At 34.9% G+C, this 26,007-nt stretch overlaps 1 protein-coding gene across 7 annotated transcripts in view; it reads right to left on the bottom strand.

Annotated features, from left to right (window-relative positions):
- Positions 1 to 26,007, bottom strand: part of LOC112452369 (protein tincar) — a 151,011-nt gene that overhangs the window by 23,844 nt on the left and 101,160 nt on the right. For 4 of the 7 annotated variants that reach the window (XM_025012534.1, XM_025012530.1, XM_025012535.1 and 1 more), the window contains 4 exons: positions 18,214 to 18,301; positions 13,148 to 13,427; positions 11,488 to 11,712; positions 10,463 to 10,594 (listed from right to left, as the gene is read on the bottom strand). In XM_025012534.1, the coding sequence (XP_024868302.1) occupies positions 10,463 to 10,594; positions 11,488 to 11,712; positions 13,148 to 13,421 (631 nt within the window). In that variant the 5' untranslated portion in view covers positions 13,422 to 13,427; positions 18,214 to 18,301. Of the gene's footprint in view, positions 1 to 10,462; positions 10,595 to 11,487; positions 11,713 to 13,147; positions 13,428 to 18,213; positions 18,302 to 24,153; positions 24,240 to 26,007 lie in introns of those variants that run through there. The other 3 variants (XM_025012532.1, XM_025012537.1, XM_025012533.1) reach the window with 2 other exon arrangements.

The following is a 26,007-nucleotide window of genomic DNA, read 5'->3' as shown; positions in this document are numbered from 1 at the left end:
TCAACGCAGTTGTTACGAGAAGATGTTGTCTGTCTCTTCCCTTCCCCGATATTTTTCTAAGCATTTTTCGAGAGAGAGACGTCTCGGAATAAAAAAGATTATGAATCGACAAAGACATTTTCAAGAAATTTCCGCCAGTAACGAAGGGCCTTCGCAAATGATCTTTGCAAATTAAGATGCTGCTAATTCCATTATGGTGCGAAGAGATGCGATCCTTTAAACCTTAATTTGATCGGGCAGGTACTTTGAAGTCTCGCGGCAAAGTATCTTATCATTACCGCAGCAACGCACAGCCCTGAATTATCGATGATTAAGGGGTTGCAATATTTTAATTTAAAAAAACGGCATCTTTCTTAAAAGGGTATGACACCTTTGAGCATGAAATTTAACCTCTTTTTCACGATTTGTTTTAACATATAAGGAATAGAGCAATCGAAAATCGGCTTTAAGGGGTCTTTTTATTATACATTGAAGATGTAAAAAAATTTTTTTGTATATAAAATCATGTTTGTACACTCTGTCAAAAGAGGCCGTGTGCGTCACGGGGGCCCAGCTGTATGTATATGATTTCGGCTGACTGGTATGACCTAGAACCGAAATCCAAAAAAATTCTTAATCTGTGATAGATTGGCTATGGAAGTACGTAGGATTTTTGAAAAATATTGATTTTTGCAAAATTGACACTAATTTGAACAAAAGTGTCCAGATTTACACTGAAAAATCGTGTATAAAATTGGTTCCCAACAAAAACTAACAATCCAATTTAAAAAATCCTACGTACTTCCATAGCCAATCTATCACAAATTAAGAATTTGTTTTTATTTCTGTTCTAGGTCATACCAGTCAGCCGTAATCATGTACACCAGCTGGACCCCCGTGACGCACATGGCCTCTTTTGACAGGGTATATTTTATATACAAAAAAAATTTTTTTTTACATCTTCAATGTATAATAAAAAGACCCCTTAAAGCCGATTTTCGATTGCTCTATTCCTTATATGTTAAAACAAATCGTGAAAAGAATTCATGCTCAAAGGTGTCATACCCCCTTATATAAGAGAAAAAGTGTGAAAAACGATATACCACGAAAGTATGCATGTACATATTCGATATTGTAAAATCTTGTTCCTGTTTTATTTCCAATTTAAAGATAGATTTTGTGCTAATTATAAAATAAAGAAAAAACACAAAAATGGTTAATTTGTAAGATTTACATTAAACATAAAGTCATATAAAAATTAATTTTTATAAATCATAAATTAAATCTATACTTATTAATCCTTCAAAAAGATTGGATCCTTTCTCTATACTTTACATTTATGGGAAATATTTGAATTTATTTTAAATGAAATCTAGACATCTTGGAACCTCTGCATATATCAATGCAAGCAATGGAAAAAAATAAAATTCAGGATAACTACATCACTTCGTGATCTTTCAGTTTATACAAGTTACGAGATTAATGTCAAGCGTGTCTTGTCATTTGATCAGTTCTCGTATCTCGAACCCGGATTTAGTCCGAGTATTTAACGGGGCGCTTTTAACGAGGCAAAAATCTATCGGCGTTTATAGCAGCCACCAGACTAGCAGTCTGCGCGAGCCACGTTATTAGCAATTTCATTATGCGGGCTCTTGGTGTCGCATCATCGTTCGACGTAGGTAGGTGGAATGTTCAAAGGGAGAGGGTTGTTTTCATCAAACTCGCTCATGAATCGTGATCGCGTAATGCGTGTACGGTACTTTAAGTGCGGCAGGTTCAAGCACCGCTCGTCCTATTTTTCGAGTACAAACGAGAGCTATTTCGTGTCGCGTTCGGACACTCGAATTTGCTCCGCGCCGCGAACGGCCTCCGCGAATTATTGACTTGTACTACTGTGGGTCCGACATCCACTTTAATCTGCGCACTGTTCGCGCTGGGAGTGCGCTTAGATACAAAAATATCGTCCCTTTCTTGTAAAATGTTTATATGAAAAATTGTCTCGTAAATACATATCAAAATCAAAATTATCTTTACTTGCAATCGTTTAAAATGAGAGCATATGAATTATTGAACAAACAAAAAATTATTAAAAAAAATATAAAGTTGTAAATTTGTACAAAAATAAAGAACGTTGTCTTATTCATGCTTTCTGTTACTTGGGCAATGATTTCATTTTGCAGCTTGATTTAATGCCAAATATTAATCGTGCCAAATATTAATTTGAGATTTGTGTGATTATCGTACTAATTTATACTCAATTGTAAAGATGTATTTAATTATGTATTTAATACATTATGATTGCAAAAGTGATGGAATATAAAGAACTGCGCTAAAAAATAAAGTCGTATGCATATCTTTAAATAATAGATAAATATACAAGGTCCGCCAATAAAAAGTGTCCTGCACTCCCTATATTTCGAGGGATATTGCCTCTAACTCAAAAATTTCAAATGAAACCTCCCATATAGCAGATCGTTTGGAAGGGCATAAAATAAGAAAAATTTTGGCGCAAATTAGAACGATTGATCCGTTCGGGAGTTATTTACGGTCAAAGTTCGGAAAAGCCCATATTCGACTCTAAATAACGAACAGGTCAACGTATCGACCTCTGATTTGCGACCATTGCGAAAATTTTTCTTATTTTATGCCCTTTCAAACAATATACTATTATACAATATAGGGGATTCCACTTGTTTGAGCTCTCCTTGGGGCATCCGCTTGTGAGATAACTCTCTTAAATGAGTTGCCCCTCGAAATGATCGAACACGTATTTCGCGATTTTTCATAATTTTGAATTTCCAAAATATAGGGGGTGAACACTTTTCGTTGGCGGACCTTGTATATTTACTTAGCTATATGTATTTAAGCAAAATAAAGTATTTCAATTATAATGATTTAGTATACCACCTTATTATATTTTTGTTATTAACGGCGAATATGGAAGCAATATTTGTCCCAATATTAGCAATGGGATAAAGAGGAGAATATTGTGCTCGTGATTATGTCTCTGCTTATATATTCCGTAGAACGTAGCTGGCGTATCAAATCTGTTACACGGTGACTTTATTGCACACAGGTATAATACAGATTGAAGCGAACAACCACGCATTTTCTATTCAGAGCGTTAGCTGGGGAGCTTTTATGAAAGTTAAGAGCTTTCTTTTTAAACGTTCCCCGAGAAGTTCTATTATTCCGCGTGAAGCGGCAATTTGAGAATATTTATAATGAAACTAGAAATTTGCATAATTACAAAAAGTGAGAGGCATTTATTCGGTGCGCGGATAACTTTTACGCGCAGTGGAATTAAATGCTATTTGCGAGAAACAAATACGAGTCATTTTTTAACGTTGCACCTTATATGTGTAACTTATTAGGACATGGTTTTTGACTACGTAATATGATTATATTTTTATTAATACAAAGTTCTTAATACTAGATATTTAATTTATATTTAATATTCGTTTTTCGCACTAATTTTTCTTTGTCAAATTTAAATTTGTACGAAAGAAGACAATTTAAACAACGTTTTTTTTCCATAACCGTTTCTTATATTCAATTAATGTCTACTAGATTCTATGTTTTTTTTTAATAGTAAAAAAGTTCGTGATACGATCAGATAAAACCTGTTAAAAGTTGCCTCACGGTTTCTTCATAACTCGTAAATTGTTAAGTGTACTTTGTGGGTGTTGGAGACAGCAAGTGTGAACCGCACGCGATGAGATTAATTACTGTAGCAAGATGTTATTTTAATCGTAAAAGAAAAACAATCGTATCTCATCAAAATATGAATTAGTAATTGGAAGTGTGGCATGTATTTGATGTGAACACGAGAAACGCGCGTTTATATGATAAAACACTATAATGTATCATTATATTTCCATGGCTTACACGATTTGACATGATCATGCGACAACGATAAAAATGATAAATCTTTTATTACTGCACGTGATTTTAATATTCTTGAATATGTATTCTTGGTTTTATAACTTCTTTTAAATTTTTATTTGTATCCTAAATTAATTAACAGAAAACATTTTATCATACATAAATAATTTTTCATAGTTTTTATTCTGCAGTAGTGCAAGAGCAATTCTGCCAATCAGAAACTTCTCTAGTTTAAGAATTTAAGACTAATGCTAATACTGTCAACATCAACATTGTTCAGTCAACGTTTAATATTAAATGTCAAACGACTAATGTTCAAATTATTGTGATTTATATAGGTAAGGTAAATTAAACATCTATTTCTATGATTATAATAATGCATTGTTTAAAGTTTAAAATATCTGATTGAAATATAATTTATAATTATGAGAAGCGTCTATCCGTAACTTTATTAGTTCAATTTCTATTATACAGCAACCGCATTCGTGCTTTCGCTGCGGTTTCACTGGCTCTATATATTTATCCTAGAGACGCTAGAGCTTCGAAAGCATGATTTTGGAAGTTTATGATTTCGCGGCACGTATATGCAACTTTGCCGACAACTTTAGGGTCGCATACCTTGATAAATCGGATTGCTTTGACGAGTAATAACCAAGTTTGCGATGCGCGCTACACAGTTCGTATTTAGCAAAATAAATGCACGCGCACGCGCGCGCTCGCGCGTACGGTATTTGCACCCTCGACGAATTTAATTCCGGAATCGGCGAGGAAGAGACAAACCGGATAGAGGATAGTTTCTTGGAGCGACTCGCCGTATGCAATATATTACACGCCGAGCGGCGTGAACAGGGTTTCGTCGAGACACGCCGAGCTTTTCCCGTGCTAAACTACCGTAAACATAAACATGGCCTTGCGTAATACGAGCATTAAACTAGCACAAACTCGCGTGCGATGGCCGAAGTTTTGATCGCGCCAGTCCAGAGGTTCTCATAGTTTTCTACTCTAACTTCCACTTGTCTGCTCCTATATTTTCCGCGCGCCCTCCACGAGAGCCTGCCAGCGCCAAAGTGCACACTCTGCCAATGATATTTACGTTGCTCTTCTAAATCATCCTTATGTTCCGCGTTATGAACAAAATTTCCTCATCTAGAGCGATACGCATTCAATTGTTTCACGATAATGCTATATTATTTATTCTGCTTTTCGCAAATTTCAAGAAACTTTATTTCACGAGTTTTCGGTATATAATCGCAAAGATTGTATAAAAGCTACACAAAAAATAATATTCAATTCCACATCTCAAACTAGAGAAATATTTCGGGTGGATCAATTATTTGCCAGTTTGTCAACCAAATGACAGTTATATTTTTGTAAGCTAGAACTTCTGTGCTCTGTAATTATTATTTGTAGCGTTTGATTAACGCACGTCAAGGAAAAGTACAAACTTGTGATCTATGTGTCCAACTTTCTCGCTCTTGAATTTCTTATACGTACGATTAATTACAAGGAGCAAGGGGTTAAACGGAGCACTGTAATTTATCTCGCTATTCTTCAGACCGTCGCAATTCGCTCTTTTCACGGAAAAGCTGTTGTTTTCTGACACCATGCACAATGAATCGTGACTAATTGCGTATATATACCTGCAATGTCGATTAAAATATAACTATGTAATCGTTAATTTTAAATTTTACAAAATACATCTTTTTTAGAGCTAGAAATTACGCGTAAAAATGAATAAAATAAAATGCAATTTTATAATTTTTCAACAAAACAAGATAAAAGAAACTAATATATTAATAGTCCATAAATAAATTTATGGTATGATACACGCGCTAGAAAAATTATTTTCAATACACAAACATTGCGTGGACAGATAATTTCTGTCTTATTCACTAAACAAGACGAATTTAAAAAAATAAATTTTATATAATTCTGTGATAGAGGAAGAGAAATAAAGTTATCGGAAGTGCATTTAGATGACAACCTTTCTCTAATTTATGATCCTATAAATTATTATCGCTTCACACAGTTCTTTCTTATAAGCGTGCAAACGTGTAAAACTGTTTGACTAAAAATTCGAATAATTTTTATTATTAAAAAAGATAAACTTAAATATAAAAATCAAGTTGCAAATTAAAGAAATAAATAATATATGTATAATGGTGGAAGTTTAATAAATATTTGTCAAGGAAAGAACAATAGATTTGCACATCGCAGAGTGGACAGAAATAGAATGAAAAGTATGAAAAATGTTCTTGTCACTTGACATCGTTTGCATTTCAGTCTATAATTAATCCTGGCTCGCGGAAAGAGTCCGTTGCAGACGGTCAAGAATGGAAAAAGGATGGAAAGCACACAGCACCAGTTTGTACAACTGGGAGTTAAAGATTTTAATTTTGTGAACAATTCTCTCCGCCGGATGAGACATCGCCAGTAATTAAGCGGCGGAAGCCGGTAGAAAAACCTGAAAGTATCTCCCGGTCGAATCGAGCCTTCGCAGTTCTTGCGAGCGTGACCCAGCGTGTTGTTAACTGTAGAGAGTGAATGCGCGCGGCGGACGAGCATTTACGAGCGACGTTACCACCGGCCGCCGCGCGCCGTCCCGTCGGAGCAGACTACGTACGTCACTTTACCGTAATTACGAGTGAGCTTAATGTGCGCTGCGAATGATACCTATTTGCAAGCGCCGGTGGTGCATTACGTCGGATACCTTTCGACGTGCGCGCGTGTATACACATATACTGACTCCCTGTATTAATGCGGCTGAAGTCCGAAAGCACCGCCTGTCTGCGTCGATATTTCAAAATCGACCGTACGCGGTCTGGGATTGGAGAACGTAGAAATGCGATTAAACTTGATTTTCCGGCATTTAATTAACAATCCGCTGGAAAACGCGTTTCGCTGATATGCCGCGCTGCAAAAACGTTTTTGCTATATTTATAAGCACAGAATTAAAAATCGTCGTAAATACATAATTCGTCAGTTTCCTATACAAGACGCGCTACTGCAAAAAAAATTAATAATTGCATAAATGCCGTAAATAATGCAGACTAATATGATTAATTCAGTAAAAAAATTTAGCAAATACTGCTTTTAAAATGTTCAACAAATCCTTATTTATATAAAATATAACAATTATTAAAGAATATATAATAATTTGTACACAAACACCTATTCATCCTTAAAAAATTGGGAGAAACGCATTTAGATGCATTATCGACACATTTCTTTATTTTTTAAGGCAATACTGCACGTTTCGTTTTTCACAGTGCACTATCGTGCAAATAAATTTGAAGAGATATTTTCTATAGTGTCCTGGAATAATTTTCCTGCCGAAAAAGCAAACTTACAGTTTACAGTTGCGGACTAATGTGGTTCAGATATGTGGGAATGAATAATGTTCACTGCACACCTTCGCCTGTGTGACATCGACGAGTTTACTACTGTGTATGTTATCGCCGCGGCGGCGAAGCTAAAACTGCCACTGCTGCATCTGCTTAAAAATTTCTCTTTGCAATGTGATATATTGCGCGATCACACGCAATGGAAAGATTAAAAAGGCAATGTGACAACAATATTGCCGTCTGCGTACTATCTATACATAACTTATTTATTCAAACAAACTGCGGGTTTGGATTATAAATTTTGAAAATCAATAGAATCCAAAAGAGAAATACGTTCTTCGCGTATCGTTATTTTTTCTCGTAACTATGGCATGAATAATAATGAAAAAATCAACTGCGGATGTCATCATATATGCTAGATATATTCTTCATATTACCTAACGTTTGTGTTCTCGGTAGTTTCAATATCTGCATCGAATCTCAGTAGGCGCCGAAACATCTTGATATCATCACACGTATTAAAAAACGAGAGCTCGAAACTCGTGTATAGATGCCTGTTAAATTTCTCATTTTATGCGTCAAGGAATCTCTGCCGTAAATCGCGGCTTATCGAGTTTAGCCTTCGACGTAGAAACGCATTTATTCAGGTCGACGCGAGTGCTCGCTCGCCGAGCGAGATGGGCGAAACCATGTAGAAACTTTCCTTCTGCTCGGCGGTTGATGATATTTCCGGAACCGAGAAACTAGCTTGGCATTATCGTCCTGCCGGCAGACAGAATGTGGAAACTTCGATCACGTTGCGAGACAGCGCAATTTTTGAGGCGCGCGAGCGCTCAATGTGTTAACACGTCCGACGAAACATTCGTCCGGTTGCTCCGTTTTAACATGTTCGCGACGAACGTATTTAGCAGTTTCGGTAATAACAACCTACGACGGATGCGAACGTTGTATTTGTTCGAACGTAACTTCACGGGTGGCGCTTTAATTATGGAGATTATTACCTGCGCTAGCCGAGCACTCGCCAAAATTTATGAGATTAACGTACATTCGCCAAATTAGCTGATGTAGCTCATCATCTGCCGAACAATTTAAAGTTTGCGAGATGATGGGTTGCGTTGTATCGATTAACGTTGTGTGGACAAACAATTTCTAATTATACACTGACAATAAGTAAAGAGATTTAAAAGAATAAATTTAATATAAACTCTGTGAGAGGAGAAAAAGAAATAAAATTTCCAGTTAGATGAAATAAAATCACTGGAAGTATTAGAATATTTAGATGGTAATCTTTTCCTTTTTATTCTATAAATTCTATAAATTATTACCATCCAATTCTTTCTTATATGCGTGGGGAAGCGTGTAGAATTATTTAACCAAAATTCAAGTAATTTCTAGGGTCAAAAAAGGAAAATAAAATATAAAAATTAAATTGTCTTTAAAAAAAAAAAAAAATATTATATACATTGTTAAATTCATAGGGTAAAATTATACTCAATTTGAGTAATTTTTAACCATTCCTATAGATCGCCATGCACTGCTCCTACTCAATACGTATAGTTAATTTAACTAAAACAATGTTAATTTCACTAAACAATGGAGTTAAAATAATACTATTCAGTTTTAAAGTAATAAGTTTTGATGCACATGGTAGTTAACCCTAGAATCCATGAGAGGAGTCGATTTCGACCCCAGGCAAACTTTAAAAAAAGAGGTTTTTGCTGATTTTCTGCATTTTTCGGTCTTTAAATGGCTTTTTTCACTAACTAAACTTGAGTAAAATTAAATTTACCGTATACCATTCTCTTCGTTATTAAAAAACGAAGAAATTCATGTAGGTTTAAAGGCCCTTTATTTCTGTAGAACCGGTTTTACGATCAAATACAGCGTGGGGTCGATACTGCCCCCAGTCATGGATTAGAAGGTAAAAAAATTGATACATGGATTCTAGGGTTAAAAATAACAAAATGTTATCTAACTCAAGGTATTGGTTTAAATCTCATCCTTTAACATTTAACAGTGTACAATTTATAAGATCTTAAGTAAACGCAAAAATTTCTTGCAAAATAAATTGCAGTATAAATCGCAATAGAGTGTCTTAATGAAACAAGATATAAAGTTTCGTTATTGCATTTATCCAATTTTATTCATTGAAATAACTGGATTTATCAAATTATCACTCTTATTTAGAGATTTCATTTAGTTTAAATATCAAACGACATTTGCAGATCGGTAGAGCGAAAGTACTTTCAAATGCGTACTGCATTAACAAACAGCTAGTAGGTTCTCTCGCCGAACCCTCTTATCCTATTGTTTGCACAAGCGAGGGTGCGTACGCGAAATGGAAAGCTCCGGAAAAGTGATCGCGGAAAGATGCTCGGTCTCGCACGTGGCTCTCATTGTTTTCCTTCGCGTTATATATCTGCCGCGGTGTCCCCCGTGAAAATTCAGCGAGCGTGGAATCGTGGTACGTCAAAGTGTACGCCCGCTTCTGTCGACAACGTCAACGATTACTCATGCAATTTTGCCTGAGAACGCGGGTAACCGCGCTTTTAAAAGTGAAATGAAAGCGCGGCACCACGTTCCTATTTGACAGGAAGCTCGATTTACGGGCGAAATCACTGAACTATTTTATCGCAAAACGTAAAAATAATCTGCAAAATTATTTATATCTCGTCGGTATCTCATCCATTAAAGAGATGTTGGAGACTCGCGAAATCGCGCGAAAGTATTTTAGCGAGAAGTATGATAGGAATATTTCATTGAAGCTCATAAAATAGCAAGCTCATAAAGTGTATGCGGAGAAAGCGGTTATCTTACCAGTTAAACGCAATATAAAGTCAGTTTATCTTTACGTCTAATTCTCAGGGCATCGAGAACACCGAGTCTTTAATATCAAATCTTTGAAGCAAATTTTTAACATCAAGTCTTTAATTAAAGAATTTCAAAGAAAAAAACATGAAAGAAGTGTGCGACGAGTTCGTGCACTTTCCCCAATCTAAAACAACATAATTTAAGATCGTTCGAAGACAAATCCTTTTTAAATTATTTAAAAAAAAGTATAGATCTATTTTACACGATGCTCTCTCCTCTCGTGGCGCATTAATAGTTTGTTTAATATGATAGAAAATAATGAAGATAGGATGTAATATTAATTATTTTATATTTTATTTTATATTTTTCCGCGGAGGAATTGTGTTTCCCCTTTAAGCGCAGAAGAAGCGTAACAAGCAGCAATGCAGAGACATTTATATTACCTTTTGGCAGAAATCCAGCGTGTATTAGCCTCGCTTCCATGAGCAGAGAGGGTAGGAGGAAGCACATGGCCGTGCAGAGATGCACGAAGGCCGCCGTAGGACCACCGTGTCTCCATAAATTATTCACTAGACCTAAAAAAGAGTAGTTATCACCCTGCTCAGCGTCTTTTCCGAAGTTATACATTGTAATTAGGATCAATCAATCATCTTTAAAACGTGAAACAGATGTTAGTTCTATCTTATTCGGTTTTCTTTGCGATGTTATTTAAATAAATAAATTACCCTTTAATTGCGTCAATTGATTGATACAACAGACACGATAAACTGTAATTTATGCGCAGTAGCGTAAACAAAAATTTCTTAAAACTTTCGAATAGATAAAAATTCGCATAGAACCTATTTATATAGTTTTGAACAAATCTATTAGACTTAGTTTGCTCATCTCTGTTTCAAACTTTCAATCTAATAATATATTAAATGTCCGACAAGGAAACCCACGGAAGTGTCTCTCTCCGATTTTGATGAGCTTTTAGTATGTCGTTCTCTAGATGAAAATAAGGGATATGTATTTTTTTTATCCGTGCCTATATATATGTGTGTTTAACGGGCGAAACACCCCTTTCTATACTAAAAGCTTATCAAAATCAGAAAGAAACACCTTCGTGAATTTCCTTGTAAGATAATGGTATTGATTTCCGTTTCTTTAAATTTTATTTTCAATATTTTCAATATTTATGTGTTATAATTACACAAAATAAAAATATATCTAGTTATATAAATATGTAAAATACTAAATTGGTTAAAAAATATATGTAAATAATTATAAAACACGATATCGATAGTATAATTAAACACAAAAGTTCTGTACTCTATCAACATTTTCATATTTATGAAGATGAATATAGTGGCTATTGATTTTATGTCTTAAAAATAGATCACTTGACTATAATTACAAGTTCTACAATACTTATCACGTGTTTTTTTTTATATATACTCTTGAAGCTCTGAAATTATTGTCTACTTACTGTTATCGGGATTATTAGTGAGAAGCGAAGAGGGCGGGTCGCGCGAACAAGCGCTCAAATGTCGGCCTAGTTTTATTCCGTCGTTCGCGAGATTGCCGAGCTTCAAGAACGCCGCACCAAGTAGCACCGGAAGTAGAACGACTCCGGTACCGGCTAGCACCAAGCAGGCGTACAGTTCGATTTTAGGAGGTGGTGCGTCCGCTGGCCATGGTAGTGACAGGTAAGCTAAAGAAATGATACAAAAAGCGTAATTAAAAAATTATATGCTACGATATATTTAAAAAGAAGCACGTGAATCGGTATTGACGTATTAAAAGACAAATTAGCCTCTTGATTTAAAATCTTGATTTTTTTCTATATTAATTACGAAAACTGTATTAACTTACTGTAAATTGTTTTCGTGAAAAAACCCCGACTGGAAATTAAACTAGGGTCCAAATAAGGACCATATAATATTTGTCTGATTTAGTTGTCAGGAACTGATACTATTGCCTTATCGGTACCTAAGTAATCGTGTAACGCAGTTTTTCTATAAAGTCCTTATAAGTTATCACAATCAGGCCCTTGTAAAATTATATCAGGTCCTCATAAGGGAAATATATAAAGTATGACGCGCATATTCACCCGACATAAAAAAAAAATTATTTATTTTGAAATTTTATTACTATTGTTTAACTAAATTTGTTTCTTAAGATGTTATGTACATAACATTATATTAACTTCTATTTTAAATCTAGTTACAATAAGAAAAGTTTTTTTTTCGAAGCGCCAAGTGGAGATAATCTCTAGAACGATTGAATCGGTTTCTTGATATCACAAGTGATTAAATAAAAAAGGATAATAGAGAAAAGGAAAATCATTCGTTACTTCTAAATTTATGGCTGATTAAAGAATTATCAGGAAGCAACGTTAATATCCTATTAATTTAGGTTCATTCGTTTACGATTTCTTGGATCTACAATCTACTTAACTAACAATTCTCTGATTTTCTGTTATCTCATCGAGATGAGCGAGATAAGATCTCTTCTCGATTCGGAAAACGATAGAGGGAGCACGAAAAATTTCGCTGGCAATTCCGTCTCTACCGTGTGTCTTTTATGTAACGACCTACAGTAACGAAAGCCTCGTACCAGCTGCCAAGAAAAGAAATTTACGCAAAACCGCCGTCGGAAACAGCCGGAAAATAAGGAAAGGCAGCGAACCATTCGAGACCTCGTCCAGAAGTTTTACTGATTAAATTAACAAAACGAAAGAGGAGGAGAAACTCTTCGAAGTGGCTAATATAATTTCATAATTGTTACATTGTTCGTTTTATTTCATAAAGTATTAATTAAAGTTATAAATCCAATAATTCTGCAGATATGAAAGTAGTACATCGTTGTTGTCGATGTAATTTCGTATTGATATAAAAAAAAAAGGGATCGAAAGCATTACGGAGATTCCATCGAAGGTACAGTACACATTGGCGAGAGATTACCATCATCTATCTGCTATCAGATTCGATTCAGTTGTGCGTGACAGTAAATAGGTAATTTATTTGGAAACGAAATCACTGGTCCAATAAAAGAAGATTTTCGGATAATCCGATGTTGTTAACGTAATCGATCCCGTAGAGAGGCGTATTTTAGCGAGATAAAACGGGAGTAGAGCTATATCTTACCGGCGAATCGTCTGGCGTATCTCATTGCTATGTACGCCTGAAAAGCGACAGCCAGGATGCCGTACCAGACGGACCAGAGGCTGTTCACATGGCCGCGTATACACGATTCTTTCCTCGTAGATTTTCGTGCCCTCTTCGACTTGCCCGTGCTCGTGGTAACGCCACCGGAGCTTATGCTCGACACTACCGGCAGCGGCTTCAACGGCTTTTTACACTTGGCCTGGTTCACATCGTTATTGTTTTCGTATCCCATTAAGCTCCCAGTCATCGACATTTTGTCCTGAAACATACAATTGAGAGCCGTGCACTTAATGTAATTTAATACAAATATTGTACATCAATATTTAATTTACAGGATTCTTTTCATCATAATTGGATTTTTTATAGAAAAAACTTGATGATGTTCTTTTAACGATGTCAAATATCCTTGGTAAATAAATTTTAATTTAAAATTTTGTTAAAAAAATTTACATAATATTAAATAAAGAATTTAAGTTTTCTGAGACTTATACTACGTTTACGCGAGCGTTACTTCTGTAGTAACTTACGATATATCACTCGTTTATGCGGAGTAAATTATCGTAAGTTACTACAAAATTTAATTAAATACATAAAACAAAAATTTTTAATATTTTATAAAACTAGGATTACAATATTCTGAATATAAGCAGCTCAAATAATGTTCTTCTTCGTAGAGTAGTGATATCCTTGCTATCTTAACTGCGATTAACTGTTTGATAATATTTTCATGATTTATCGGTTCAATCAAATCCCTTGCATCTATTTCAATCGTTTCTTAATCTTTATTAATTATCCGAACGGTGACGCTTTTTTATCTTACGGACGATCCGAGTTATTTCCATTTTGCTCGACTACGCGGGAGTTTCAATGCGTTCCAACGGTTTATCTCTTGTGCGCCATTGAGCCTCCTGGGAGACTCTTTTCTCCGGTTGTATCTTTCCCGGCTGCCTTCCTCGCTGAAAAGAGTGCACGATTCGCTTCATTCGCGCTTCTTCCTCTTTCCCCAGTATTTCACAGTCACGCCGTGCAGAAGCGAGGAAAGCTCGCGGATGTGGTTATGTTAAAATATTAGGATGGCGCAAAGCTTTGTGTTTCTCATTTTTAAATATTAAAAAGAGCCTGACGTATGAAACTGAATTTAAAATAATTCTTCTTGTATACCATATAGTCTCTGTATAAATTTCCCAGTATTGTCTACATATAGAACGTTATAAAAGATTACGTATTAAAATTTTCAAGGCAATTTTTGTCTTTTAAAAACAATCTTGATAAATTTTATGAATATAAGTAAATTACTCTGTCGATTTCGTCTCCCATAAGAAAACTTAATTAAAAAATTATAATTTGCAATGATTCTTTAATTGGGCAATTAAGAAGTCGTGTTTCATCGTCTAATATTTTTACTATTAAGTTATCGGTTTTAATTAAGTGGATCACGCTGCATTTGTAAAATGAGGTGCCATTTGTCTCGTCAGAACGTCAGAAGTCAGAGTAATTAAAATATAAATGCGCGCAGTTTCCAGTTTAGGACTTTAGTCGAGGAGAGCATTGGGCATACCTATACCTGTTCGGTTACGAGAGGCCGGGTTTTCAGCCCCTCGCGCTTGACTTCTCCGAGTCTGGGGGTTGTAAAGTGCAAAGTTTTATGATCGTTTTCGTTGGATTCGTTCCGCGATAAAATTTCAAGGGGGGCACGACGAGAGACGGTGCGTGCGAAGAAGCACGTGCGTGACCGTATCAGGGACCTGAGGCGTGTACTCGCCTTCCTGTTTCACGATCTGAAAATTTATAGTCCCCCCGCGTACAACCAGCCACGAAATCCCCGTTCCACGATGGCAGACCTTTCCTTCTGCTTCCTCTTTCCCTCGAAAGCATATTCGATATCTGCGCGGCTCCTAATGATCATGGTTATTAAATCAAGTAGAGATGCGACAATTAGGCTGACGTACAAATAATACGAAATAATTTTAAAGCGCGTTGTACTTGTAGTAATTTGTCCAATCGACGTACAATGATAAAATCGTAATGAATATCGTATAAAAGAGATATTTTTGGAGAGACTTTGTGAATAATTGTAGCGTGACTGTAAGTCTAAACGATGAACATTGCTATTTGTAGTACGGCGACCCATATATAAATGTATATAACGTAGCGTAGAAATTCCATGCTTTTCCCCTGCTCGTTCAGTCGCTCTTATGGAAAGTGGAAAAAATATTAATTAGCACCCAAACGAATCCACATTATACACTAGCATCAAAAGAAATGCCTGAAAAGCTGAGTTTTATACAGACTATTTACAAACAGGAATTCACAAGAGTGCGTCTCAATAAAATAATCGATAAGATTTTCTTATAAAACAGTATCGTGAAATTAACTTAAAAGAGCTCGCACTTTAGGAAGGAGCTTTAATTAACTTTTATTACACATTATTCCATAACTTACAGTTCATTAAATAAAAGAGACTTTGGTAAATGAATTAATATCTTGCAGAGTAAATTTTTCGTATTTTTAATAAATATAGAAGTAAAACAAAAGCAAAAACCTGTCTTTAATATAATTTTTTTCTTCAAACAATATGTCCTACGTTTTCATATAAATACATGTTTAATACGCAGTTTTATAGAAAAGTACAAAGAATAACACGATTATTATTATTAGAACAACTTATCGGAAAATTGTATTATGATTGCACATAAAATATGTATATATCATCGAATTAATGAGAATAGTTAGAGAACTTTACGAATGTTCTCCATTTTAAATATTCAGTAAAATATTGGCTCTTCAACTTCTGCAGTATTATCAAAGTGATAGAAGCCATTTAAAATTAGCTTTTATGCCTGAAGGATTATACTTGAAAGTCGCTTAGCAGATTTAGAAAATCTTCCGGCTAAGTCCACTGAATCGTCGTGGAAGCGTAAAATCCTCGAGCACTCGGTTGAAACTTTCGTTCAAGCAAGGAGCCAAGTCGGATCAACGATAAAAAATCTGCATTTTACTTATAAGCCATACTTGTAATTGCATATCATATGTGAATACTCCGGGAAAAGTTACGCTTTAGCGCCTCTTTCGCGAATTTGCTATATTTTTAATGTATTTAGCGCGTCTCTCGATAAATGCTGATAAACTAATTAGAGTATAACATGTATTTTCGTAAAAAGATCAAAAAGTTGTGATAAATTAGAATTTTCGAATCATAATTAAAAAAACACAATTTTTTAACTTTATATTTACAACAACCATAATGACAAACAAACTCTAAATATTTTTCTGCAATGCTTTAGTTTCAGTATATGTAAGAAATATTGCTTTTATTAAAGAGATCCAAAAAATATATAAATTTTATTTTTTTGCAATTTGGCAATAGATCAATTTGTTATGACAAAATACACACATACACAAAACACACACACACACACACGGTGGGGGAATTGAGAACGGCGGGTAATTGGGAACAGCTAGATAAGTAATACATCCCCCCGCACTACACCGTCCCGAACCTATTCAACGGCTGCATGCAGCGCCACTCATTGCGTACGCGACAGTGAGAGTAAAAGGACGCACGCGTGCTGTCACGGTAAGTCGAAGAATTTTTTTTGTATTTTTGATATAATTTTTGTCGTTTGTTATAATAGATGTAAGTATCATATTTTTGAGTTTAAAGACACCATATTTTGTTACTATCATGCACGCACTATCTGTTTTTAAATCCCACGTAAATTGAAGTTAACCAAAAGTGCTGTTGAGAGTGGCGGCTATTTTGATGTATATTGACTACTTCGGGCAATTGGGAACGGCGTCAGGTGGGTAATTGGGAACGTTCCCAATTACCCCTTGCGTTCTTAATTACCCATAGTGCTGCTGGTTGATTGTGTAAAAATGTTTAAACTTTACAAATTGTTTCAGATGCCTCGAAATTACGTACGAAAGACTGAACCAAAGTACCAAATTGAAAATCTTCGCCATGCAATCGAAGATGTTAAAAATAAAAAGCTCACATTGGGCCAAGCTGCTACCAAATACTCAGTACCAAAAACAACATTATTTAAGCAACTAAAACAAAACGAATTAAAGACACCAAAAAAAGGTCGGCACGCGGTATTTAATAAAGAACAAGAGGACCAACTAGAAAAATACATACTTGATTGCTGCAAGTCTTTTTATGGCATAACACCAAATTCATTACGTAGACTTGCTTTTCGATTTGCTGAAGCTAACAAACTGCAACACAATTTTAACAAAGAAACCCAGCTGGTAGGCAAAGACTGGTACTATGGCTTTATGTCTCGACATCCTTCCATCAGCTTACGGATTCCAGAAGCTACTTCACTTAATAGAATAACAGCAAAGTATCAATCTCCACCGAAAGAAAATTGGATCCAGTGCGCCGTTTGCCAACTCTGGGCACATGAACAATGTAGTTCCGGTGAGACTAGTAAAGGTTATATGTGTAATATATGTCGTGATTAACCGTCGTTCCTAATTACCCCATACCGTTCCCATTTCCCCCGCGGGATGATCTCAATTACCCCATAGAATATCGGGTAAATAAGAACGGCAATGTTTTTTGTTTTTGTTTATATTTTTATTAAAACGTAAATTTTTAAGAATTTTTTTATGACTACTAAGTACATAGATAACCAAAGTTTATGTAGCAATAAAAGTTGATTTAGTTTATAACTTTTCTCTATTATTTTTGAGCGTTAGAAGTTTAGTGTTCCCAATTCCCCCACCCTCCCCTATATGTATTTTGTAACAAGTTGATCTATTGCTAAATATGTGTATACATGTGTGTATATAAACATATAATTTTTTTTATTTATTTCCTTTTACTTATTTTATTGTGTCTTTTATATATTTATACCCTTCGTATAGGTGAGTCTCACAGAATCCAATTACAGCGTGTCGACTTACTACTCAACTTCGCAGAGAAAACTTCACTTAAAAACTTTTTTATCAAAAGATTTAGCCGATCGGTCTCGATGGTGCAAGTAATTTAGATTCTCTTAAAGCATGAAATCGATATTTAAGTCACCAGAACTTACCAGAATTCTATCGAGTCTTCTAAAGTCTCGAGTACGCTTCTCCGCTATAACCAACTCGAAGATGTAGCATCTTTGGCGGTGGCAGTGCCTGAAACATATTAACAAGACGACATTTAGAAAATTTCATTAATAAGATGACATTTCATTAAAATAATATGACAATACAGAGAAATGTCATTTTATCATAGAATATGATAAAAATATTATAATGCATCAAGACTTTTAAGAGACTTTAAAGATTAATAAAGGATTGGGGCTTGAAACTTGTGAGAGAACAATTTATCGGGATCATTGTGCACGATCTCTCGTTTACATGTTCATACTGACATCTATATTTACACGTATGCGCGCATATTAATTCTCGTACTATATTTACATTGTAAGTACCTACATAGACGAGTTGTGGCTTCATTAATCAGATTGTCTTCGCGATGTTGTTTGCATGGGATTAGCTAATGTTTGCCGGTTGGTCCTGTTTATCCTGGAGCAAGAATGCTCGAGGAGAACCAACGTAATTCGTGCAAATCCTTTGTTGATCAATAAAATTTGGTGCTTACATAAGCTGGATAATGAGCTTGTGCCCGCTCGGACAGGCTGCGTTAATTACGCTCCATATGCCCGCATTTATGGCTACGCAAGACTTACATCATTCATAATTCGCATTCGCTTTTATTGCGCCCCAAATGAGTTGCTTTGTGCACATATCATGACGCGCGTTACCGTAAATGCGTCTTAAACTTCGCCGCATGGAAAGCGTAGCGTAGATGTTAACGTATTGTATATATGTATATATTGAGCCCCGTCATGATATATACAAAGAGTAATTGACCATATAAAACCTCTTTAATCCTTTCGTAGATTACTGTTACAAACACAGGAAAGGACTAATATTTCCCGCTTCTTTCTATAAAATTCTATAAAATGTGCAAGTCGATCATTTTCGATTTTCTTTCGTCTCACAACAAAATTAATCTCTAAAATTTATAAATAATGTCCAAGATTATTTTTCATTACTTTAAAAGGGAAGAATATCATACCGAGGATATTAAAATTATTCTCCATTATAACTATAATTATTAGAATGCTTGGTCTTTCAAATTACCTGGCACTTGACGAGTACTTTGGTTTTATTATTATGATTCAAAACTGGAACGACTTTATTTCTCTCTCTTTCTATTCCTTTTCTTTCTTTTCGATGGTTGTACGATCGATTTCACAAAGAGAGAAAGATAACATAGTGCCATTAGTCTGATTACAGTTTCGTATTACGCGGTCTGAACACGACCTGAGCTTTTCTAGGATGGCGTTTGGTCATTGTACGCTCCGGTAACTTGGGCCGAGAAAGGTAAGCTCGTATAACTAGTATAAGAAGGCAAAACCACAAGTTCATTAATTTTATCCCTAAAGGCAAACCTCGAGCCACACAAAGCACGCCCGCGCATTTAACACGGTGCACAATACGAATAAATATACCGGAGGAGTGAACAAGCTTTGAAGATACATTATGCAATAACAATTCTGTTCGGGAACAGTAGGAATAATTTTTAATACGTTTTGAACAAGGAAAGAGTTTCATATTGCGTTAATTAATTAAATCAATCAAACCTGCGTCAAATTAATTTCATAAAATATTACAATGGCATTTAGCACAAGTTCGTTATTATGCCGATACAATAAAAGTTGAAGCTGTATTATATGTAATTCGTGAAACTGTGAAAGTATGAAAAGAGCTAATCCGTCTCATTAGTTAATTAGTTATTTCATAATTATTATAATTATTGTTATTACAATTCCGCTGTGGATATTATAATAAAATTGTATTAATAATCATAAATTATCTATATCCTGTAAATATATACAGTATACACATCATATGGTGGTATGTTCTAATCTTACATATGTTCTACTTATACATATATCGACCAATTCTTCCCATTTTCACACTGAGAAAAAAAATTTGTTAATCACAAAAAGTATTTAGTCCGATACGAGTAATTAAACACGTTAGTTAGTTTAACTAAACATTAGTTGTTTTAACAATCATCAAGTTACACTAAAAAAGGTATAATGCATTCATGTCAACCTTTAAAATTTTTTAATCAAGAATTAATTAATTCAACTAATGTTTAGTTAACTAAAATGTTTAGTTGCTCGTATCGGACTAAATATTTTTTAGAATTAACAAATTTTTTTTTTCAGTGCATTAATACTAACGAAATATTAATTTCTGCCTCTTCTAACATATTCCTTAGAAAAAGTAAATTAAATTAATAGATTGTGGTATTAACGGATTCTCTGCTCATTTTGGAGTTCGATAACGTTAATGTTTTCCTTAAAATAAAATGGAATAACAAATAAAATAAAACAAAATTACATTTTTAAATCTTAATATATAAAAATAATATAATTATTACAGTTTTACATAACAGTTTTAATTAAATGACGATTTTTCAGGTGCAGATTTTGGACGGATTCGCTGTTCATGTAATTTATTTATTTTAATAATATTAACATAATTAATTAAATAAATAAGAAATATTAAAACACTAATGCAATTATACGTATATTAATTGATTTAAAATATTTATTACTAGAGTAGAGGCCCAACATAATCAACAACAATCCATCAAAAAGTGAAACAAGAGTAAAAATATTATCCAATGAGTATAACAACAGTAGCGACAATCGATTCGCAATATTTATTAATCATGCATGGAAATTATCGTGGCTTTTCAAATCGTAGCCTCCGTGAAATTCTTGCGTATCGCAAGTCCGAACGCGCCGGTAATTACATCACTCGTAATAAATCAGGCCGCGCACCGCTTGGCATTAATTATCCGTCACCGTGTAATTGAACGGTGCAGCACGCAAAGTGGCAAAAACTTTCTTCCACGGCGAGAAGAATGCCTACTCCAATAAAATGTTCGCACGACCCTGATTTATCATCCGTGGCTGTCACAAAACGTTGCAGATACGTATAATATATACCTACTCGACAATACTCGTACGGATCTGACAAAAGTCAAAATGGAAAAAAAAGGAGAAAGTTTTACCGAGGAAATTATAGCGCAATAGATCTCGAGAAACTGTACTTATTTGTCTTTATGTAAATCATATAATTTTGCACACGTCAAAGGCGTTAGGTATCTTTCAACGAAAAAACATTCTTAATTGATATCTTATTAGAAAATAATTTTTTACAGAGATTAAATTATTGTGAAGATTTCTATAGAGAGTCTTTTTATAAAAAAACAACACTCTTGATATCTTTCTCTCACTGTTTCTTTTCCTTTTTATCGTTTTAATGCTAGTATATATATTCAGTTAGATATTAAATTTGACTATCAGATATAACTATAAATGTAAGTTAAGTTTTACGTTTATTAGTATTCATAATGATTATTGGCGTCAGTGAATTCAATCATTCGTGCAACAAACAAAGAGGTAGTTTTTGTTTATAATGCCAATCAACCTACACATTTGTCATTGTCCAATGAATCGTGTTCAATTAACAGTCGCTCGTAATGTAACTATTCAGAAACACTCGTTCTCTCGAATTTCATGAAATCGTGGTATGAAACATTAAATCCTCCATAAGTAACTTTAAAATGCATATTGCAATTGCTACGAAAATCGGTGATTGTCACGACGAAAATTGCAATATTTGATTATAATACCGAGCTAATTCGGCAAATAAAGTTTATTTACTGTTTGTAAGTTTGAAACCCCGCACAGAACTCAAAAGTTTGACTCGTAGCGCGTAGTGCAGTCTGCTGTAAATAAAGTTTAATACTGATAAAATAATCTCGCGGAGATAAGTTGTCGGCTACAACACTATAAACAGCAAAGTGCTACGTTTCCGAGTTAGCACAAAAAATTGCAAGAAAATTATTCATCATGCATTTTTTGCATACAACTGGCTGATGTTTCTCGGCAACGTTGTTAATATAAAAATGTAAAAAACGCAATTAATATAATTAACAAATAATGGCAATTTTCGCATGTAATAATAATATAACAATTAATAAATAATAATTTGGTGCCGAGCTTAACGAACAGCGTCACTCGTATCCTGGATGAAATATTGTGCACAAGATATACTCGGGAAACCCTATTATTTCGCTAGAAAGACAAGATTTGAAGATGTAAGGTCGAGATGGATTTCGGACTTCGCCATTTTGCCGAGTTTGTGGATTTCTTCCAGAAACTACCGTCTTCCCTCTGTTCGTGTCTCTTCTTTCGAAAATCGCTTTTATTTCAGTTCTTCCAGGCTATCGTTTGTCAGATCTGATTTGGTCAGAGAAAAGTCTCTTATTACCTGGGGATATAACGCGCGACTTCATAATTGAAAGAGAAGAAGAATCAATAGAATTTCGATTTTATATATACAAAAAAATATTATCAAGTTTGAGAATATTCAGAAAAGCGATGTTTCCAAATAATTTCTTTCTTTCTTATTATTATCGTTATTTATACAAAATGATATACATATTTTTACAGATTTTTTTTTTTACCGTAAAGTTAATTATATGATTATTGTTGCGTAACGGCGCAATGCTTACATTTCAGCTGATGTATTTCCCGAGGGAAACGATAACCCAAAAGCCCATTATCTCGTCGGAAAGCGTGAAAATTCGAAAGCGGAAATCGAGATGAGTTTCGGACTTTCGCCAAGCTTGCGGTTCCGCGGTTCTCGCTATCGGTCTCCTCTCTTTCCTCTTACGCCTCCTCTCTCTTCGTCTCTTTTTCATGATGTCTGTCTTCCCCATGCGGGTGCGCCGAATTCAACATCGCCACAATTTAAGGAAAGAAGCGCCCGGGAAAGAGAGACTGATTTCGAGAGATTTCCCGAAGTTGGCGGAGAGAAAAGCTTAAAGCTCCGCAGGCGGGAAATGCTGATTCGGAATTCTCTCGTTGGGGACACGAACGCGGCGCGGCGCGGCGCGGCTCGGCGGGGCGATGCGGTTAGAAGTTTTCGAGATTGTTTGCCGTGCTAGCCGGAATATAAATCGAGCTTAACTCGTCGGTTCCCTTTTCGTATGGTTAGGCAAATGTGGCTTTTACGAGCGCCGGTAAGAAAACGAACGTTTTTAATTCACTCGGCTTTTCATCTCTTCGCCACTGTGTTGCTGCTTGAATTCAACGGAAGGGAAACCCTCTACCGCCAAGGATTGATGTCGGAGCACTATTTTACGTTACTTTTCATACATTTACATTATCTTATATTAATATACATTGGGATCCTAAGATCGTAACTTGTGAACTATGAGATATACATTCATATTTTACATACTCGCGTGCTTCCTTAAAATGCAAGATATAAATTTCTCTCGTGTTTTATTCCTTCATTCCAATCCAATTGTTTCATATTAATATATATGTATATCTCAACAAATCGAAACTTATACATTTTATTTCTGCAAATTTATTTTATTGAGAAAATTACGTGATGTTACTTAAGAGATATATGTTGCGATAATATTCATTAAATATTAACACATCAAGTAAAATTTTCTAATACTCTTTCAGGTATATCAAGGTATTCAAATTTTTTGTACAAAATCAATTATAATCATTATTTTCCATTATATCTAATAAATATGTGCTGCATATATCGACATTTGACAAGTTTAAAAATGCACTTTGCATCCAAAGTGCCAGATTCAAGAAAAGATGAAAGATTTCCGCGAAGCTAAAAATAGACAGAAAGAAGGGTGCCTGTTGATAGAGAAATGTGTATTGTCTGGACTAAGAAGATAGTTACTTATGGTATCTATTTGTGCGGGCGTCTCGATGCGTCGTCGTTCCATGGTATATTCGTGCAAATGATCATGCATATATGTGCACACGTACATACACGGACCGAAGAAAGGAGCCCGCCTGAAAGGGTCCCGAGATGGAGGCGAGGGGGCTGCACTGTGATAATTCTAGAGCCCTTACCCATCGTTCGGAGCCCTTCTCTCGGCGCTCTCGAGAACCCCTCGCCGAGGTTAACTGTTTGCCTCTTTCACGTACGGGAATGCACGTCGTTTGACACGTGATGGACTCGCGTTAATTGGGTTCGGCGGAACCCAATAGTGACGAGGGCAACCGATCAGGAGAAGCTTCACTTTCAATCGCATGTTTGATGACGCTGATGCGACCGGGAACATTCGGGTAAAATAAAGAAATATTAAAGATAAAAGAAAGATATCTTTGACAAAGTAATGTGAAATAGACGGTAAAAATAAGAAACATAATAATAAAATTTAAACGTAAGATTAAACACATGAAATATTTATAATTATATACATAATGTAATTGTATCTACTATGAAACGATAGAATTTTCTAAATTATAAAATAATTCTTAATTTTCTAATCAGAGTATTAATCACGAATTATTAATCGACATATTAAATATTAATACTTCATTCAATAATAATTTCGCTAATTTAGTCCCGACGCAATAAAGTTTCTTGAAATATATGCGTTCGTTCTTTCTTTTAATTAAAAATCCAGAAGATATACTTTCCCCGATGTAAGGATAATAACGCGCGACCCTACTCGTTAAGAAACGGCAGTACTGACGTTAATTTATCTCGCGAGTAGTACCGACATCATTACGAAATAATAGCACGACTCTATCTCAAATAGAATTTGTTGCAGACGTTACCCGCATTCTTTCCAATTTGTCCATCAGTTGCTGAAAATATTTCTAAAGATTTCTTTTAAATCATCTACATATGTATTCTGAATTCTGATATGATTATTAGCTAAAGTTTAAATAAAGTATCACTCACACACCTGTACGTTCTGGATACGTCGTCTTATAGTTTCTGGAGAACCGAATTGATTGATGTATTTCGCGAAACGATCAAACGCATTAACCCCCATAACGTTGTCCACACGTGCACGCGATCAATACAGGTTTCGCAGGGTAGACTAGCGAAATATAAAGAGAAAACTGCATGGCAGCAAAAAGGGAGAAAGAGAGAGAGAGAGAGAAAAGAGAAACGGATTATAAGGGAGAGGCTGGCGATATTGTACGTCGGAAAGTTAGACTTGCAAAAGCAAAACGAAAATTAGTCTTGCAGATCTCATTAGCGTTGTTCTCTGCAGACGTGCATGCCAAAATTACGTTCAAACTGCAGTAGCGACTGAAGAAGAATCCTGGAACGAAATAATCCGCGAGTCGAGTCGGAAGAATGAAAATTGAGAAAGTGCGATACGGTTTGAACTCGACCGTTTTTAGGCGTAAAAGGATTAAGGAAAGGTGAAAAGGGGTGGCGGAGAAGGACGACGAGGGTTGACGCGATATCAAGACGACGGGGTTGAAGTCACGGGACTTGAAAGTTTGAGCGATCAATTACGTTAAGTTGTTACCTTAATCCTGAGTTCTGTAAGTTACACGGTAATAGTGGGACAGATATCTTGCAAAATTTACGCGCTTTGACTAATTCTTGAGATTTATGATAGAATATTCTCAACTTCAGCAAGCCTACGTATGTTGTGTACATAATGAGTTTTAGTAAACGAAGGAAACTATTTTGATGTTGTTCGTGGAACATTTTATGCTAATTTCATACCGTACGTGTTATATTAATTTGTGTACATTGTATGTTATAAGTTTGTCAATATATAAATATCAATTATTTTCGATCATCGGATCTTATAACCAATGATAATCTTTGTAAATTGCATACAATTTTATTTTTATGTTTTTTGAACCATATTCAAAATTGATTACTATTCGATTGTATAATAGCTTTTATGTCAAAGTTGAAAATGTAATAACACATTATTAATTATTTAA

The sequence above is a fragment of the Temnothorax curvispinosus genome, unplaced genomic scaffold (genome assembly GCF_003070985.1).
Source record: "Temnothorax curvispinosus isolate PA1 unplaced genomic scaffold, ASM307098v1 QBEX01003323.1, whole genome shotgun sequence".
NCBI classification, from domain to species: domain Eukaryota; kingdom Metazoa; phylum Arthropoda; class Insecta; order Hymenoptera; family Formicidae; genus Temnothorax; species Temnothorax curvispinosus.
Note: the sequence above shows the minus strand (reverse complement) of the source record. Positions and strands in the feature narration are given on the sequence as shown.